The following is a 3,645-nucleotide window of genomic DNA, read 5'->3' as shown; positions in this document are numbered from 1 at the left end:
GTATTTTAGTGTGGTTTTATTTCTTCTTTGCCTTCCTGTCCATTTGGTTTTGAAAATTGCATAATAATAATTATGCATGGAGATAGCATAATATACAATGTATTTTCTTCTTAGAGTCCACAGTTCTCAACCTATTCATCCCCTCCTACTGCTATAATAAGCCATTAGAAACCACTTATCATTTTATTAGCTTTCTTTGAATTTTCTTGGATACTGTATAGCTAGAACCACAAAACTTTTCAGGCTGGCTTTTATCAGTCTACTTTGCAGAAAAACTTAGCAGATGCTAGGTAAGTTGAATATAAGTATTTTCTGTGGTCTACAACTCTTTTGAGTGTACAGTTTATAGGATCTTCTGCATGTAAATCCTAAATATACATACATGAATGTTGATATTATCATTGTTCATGTTAGCACAACGCATTAAGAAAAAAATCATCCACTGAATCTTAGTTATTTTTCTTTTGTTGTAATAAAAAGACCACAACTAAGCGATTTATGAAAGAAATTGTTTTCCTGGGGCTTACAGATTCAGAGAATTAACCTCCATGACCATCATGGTAGTGAGCATGGAGGCAGACATGTGGGTATGGCCCTGGAGCCTGACTTACAAGCAAGAGACAAAGAGCAACACTACAAATGGCATGGGATTTTGAAACCTCAAAGCCTGCTCCTAGTGACAGGTCTCCAACAAGGACACACTTTTTAATCCTTCCTAAACAATTCCACTATCTAGTGGCCAAGTGTTCAAATATACAAGTATATGGGAGCCATTTTCACTTGAGCCGCCATACAATGATAGCAAATATTAGTGGCTAATCATCTTGCATAGAGGACAAAAATAGAATATTTTTTCCAGAATCAATGGTACATAACAAAAGCAAATTATAAGAAGACTGTATTATTTCTCACATGCTCACAGTGACCTGAGTCACACCTAATGCTAGCTAAGTAGCATTAACTAGCAATTAAACTCTTTTATGCTGCCTTACAGAAATATCTGTCATACCAATCAACTGCCATCAACTGATTGAAGTCTCTCTACATCAATAGAGGCAAAGTCTCAAGGACCAAAGGCAAAAACCACTTCATGGGATGTGATGTTTGGTAGTTGAGCAAGGGATCATCTTTCTTCCTTTTATAATAACAATATTTGCATTACTGCTTTGCAGACCTGATTGAACTTCAATTTAATATTTGAAACATCTGGGTATCTACCTAGCTATTCTTCATCACCTACTCAGAACAGCAGGGCCTCTTTGTTATGATGGAAGAGCTGTGCATTCTCACAGTGCCACTTGGATGGATGGATCAAAGTTTCAGTCCTCTGTGTGATGCCTCAGCACACTCCCCCTTCCCAGGGTATTCAGGCTCTCCACAGAGCTTGTATGTAACTCTGTTTTCGCCTTTTACATGGAACAGTTTCATTCTATCTAAGTGTCTGGGCTTAAGAACTTCTCAGTAAATACAGTGAGTTAAGTACCTAATTACACCACTCTAAGACAAATAATAAAAATTTGAGATAAATGGATAATAATACAAATAAAATGGGAAAGTAGGGAATGGGCATGGGTCAGTCAGTAAGTACTAAGTTATGGGTAGGTAGGAAAAATAAGTGTTTTCATATCTTTCACTGTACAGTAATTATAAATACTATGTTTTACCCCAAAGGCTAGAATAGACTTGAAATAATTTCATACTATGAAAAGGTAAATAATTGAGGGAATTATTTTACATGTATGGAAACAAAACATCATACACCATAAATATTTGCCACTTTTGAGTGTAACTACAAAAACTAAAATCAAACATAAAAGACAGAAAACATGACTCAGTGGTCAAGAGCACTAGCTGCACTCCCAGAGGACCCAGGTTTGATTTCTATCCCTCGTATGATGGCTCACAACCTTCTGTAAGTCCAGTCACAGAGGATCTGATGCCCTTTGTGACCTCACAGGCACTAGGCACAAGCATGATGCACAGACTCACATGCAGGCAAAACACACATACACAAATGTAAAAATAAATAAACAAATGTTAAGTGAGATTCTAATTAAGGTTAGTGACAAAAATATTCAGATTATATTATAAGATAAAATATAAAATGAAACTGTCAATCTAAAAAGAAATATTTCTGTCATCTTCACAAAGGAAAAAGATCTTTGCTGTGAAAATTACAAATTTGTCTAATACTTGGTGATGACTATATAAATAATTAAAATGTTTGTAAGACAATAAATAATGTAGAATTTTTGTGAGAAACCTGGTCAGCATCAGCAACTAGACAGCAAGCTGTGCAAGGAGAGGAAAAGAGGGAGGCACATGAAGGTTCACTAAGACACAGAACAGAGGATGAATGGGAAAAGAGGAGGAAATAGGGATACTACCAGGCAAGACCACAGCCATCACTGTGGATACACTCTCCTGCTGAGGATATTTCTCACAGCTCCTTTCATGTCCCGATTCCTCAGACTATAAATAAAGGGATTCAGCATGGGTATGACTACAGTGTACAGCACAGCCACAATGACATCCTTGTCATTAGTGTTATTAGATGAAGGAACTAGGTACAGCCCAATAATGGCTCCATAGTACAAAGAAACTACGCAGAGATGAGAACCACATGTGGACAAGGCTTTGCAGATTCCCTTGATGGAGGGAGTTCTTAAGATGGTGACTCCAATGCGGCCATAAGAGACCAGGATACATATGAATGGCACAGTAATGACCAGTGTACCCAAAGGAAGGATGACTAGCTCATTGGTGGTGGTGTCTGAGCTGGAGAGCTTAAGTAAGGCAGAGAGATCACAGAAGTAGTGGGGGAGTGTATTGTCTCTAAAGTGAGATAAGTGAGCCAAGAGGAGGGTGTGCACAAGGGCATTGGCAGAGGACAAGACCCAGGACACGGCTATTAGCAGGACACAGAGGTTCTGACTCATAATGGTGGTATAGTGCAGAGGGTGACAGATAGCTGTATACCTGTCATAGGCCATTGAGGTGAGAAGAAAGCTGTCAAGATCTGCAAAAAATAGGAAAAAATACACCTGGGAAATACACCCAGCATATGAGATGGACTGACTGTGTGTCAGCATATTCATGAGCATCTTAGGAGCTGTGACTGATGAGAAAGAGATGTCTGTGAAGGCCAAGTGGCTGAGGAAGAAGTACATGGGGGTGTGGAGGTGAGAGTCCAGCCTGATGAGCAGGATGATGAGCAGGTTCCCCAGCACCGTGGTCAGGTACATGGCCAGGAACAGGACAGAGTACATGCCTTGGTCCTCTGGTCTGATGGGAAGCCCCAGGAGGATGAACTCAGACACAGCGCTCACATTATCTCTCTTCATTCCCTTCCTCTTCTGTTTTAAATGAAAGCAGAAATGAGAAAGAAAGATTTAACTATTTCATATAGAAACATTTTATGTATCACCAATACAAAAGTAACATTAGTGTGGACCACTTTATATACCTGTTTCAACCTTAGTATGTAGATTTTTTGTCTCAGAAATGAGCTAGTGATGGTTTTGTTTGAAAGGATATACTTTCCCCACCTAGAAAACAACTAAATGTTTTTTAGAGGAAAATTATGAAACATATGAACAGTTATCAAATCAGACCTAGTTCCAACTCAATCAAGGTTCCCAGATT

At 38.7% G+C, this 3,645-nt stretch overlaps 1 protein-coding gene across 1 annotated transcript; it reads right to left on the bottom strand.

Moving 5' to 3' along the window:
* Nucleotides 1-2,405: 2,405 nt before the first annotated feature.
* On the bottom strand, nt 2,406-3,344 carry LOC127222834 (olfactory receptor 50). Its single transcript, XM_051185326.1, has one exon. The coding sequence runs from the start codon at nt 3,342-3,344 to the stop codon at nt 2,406-2,408; it is 939 nt and encodes a 312-aa protein (XP_051041283.1).
* Nucleotides 3,345-3,645: the final 301 nt, after the last annotated feature.

The sequence above is a fragment of the Phodopus roborovskii genome, unplaced genomic scaffold (genome assembly GCF_943737965.1).
Source record: "Phodopus roborovskii unplaced genomic scaffold, PHOROB, whole genome shotgun sequence".
NCBI classification, from domain to species: Eukaryota; Metazoa; Chordata; class Mammalia; order Rodentia; family Cricetidae; genus Phodopus; species Phodopus roborovskii.
The sequence above is the reverse complement of the archived record's forward strand: the minus strand, read 5'-3'. Positions and strand labels throughout refer to the sequence as shown.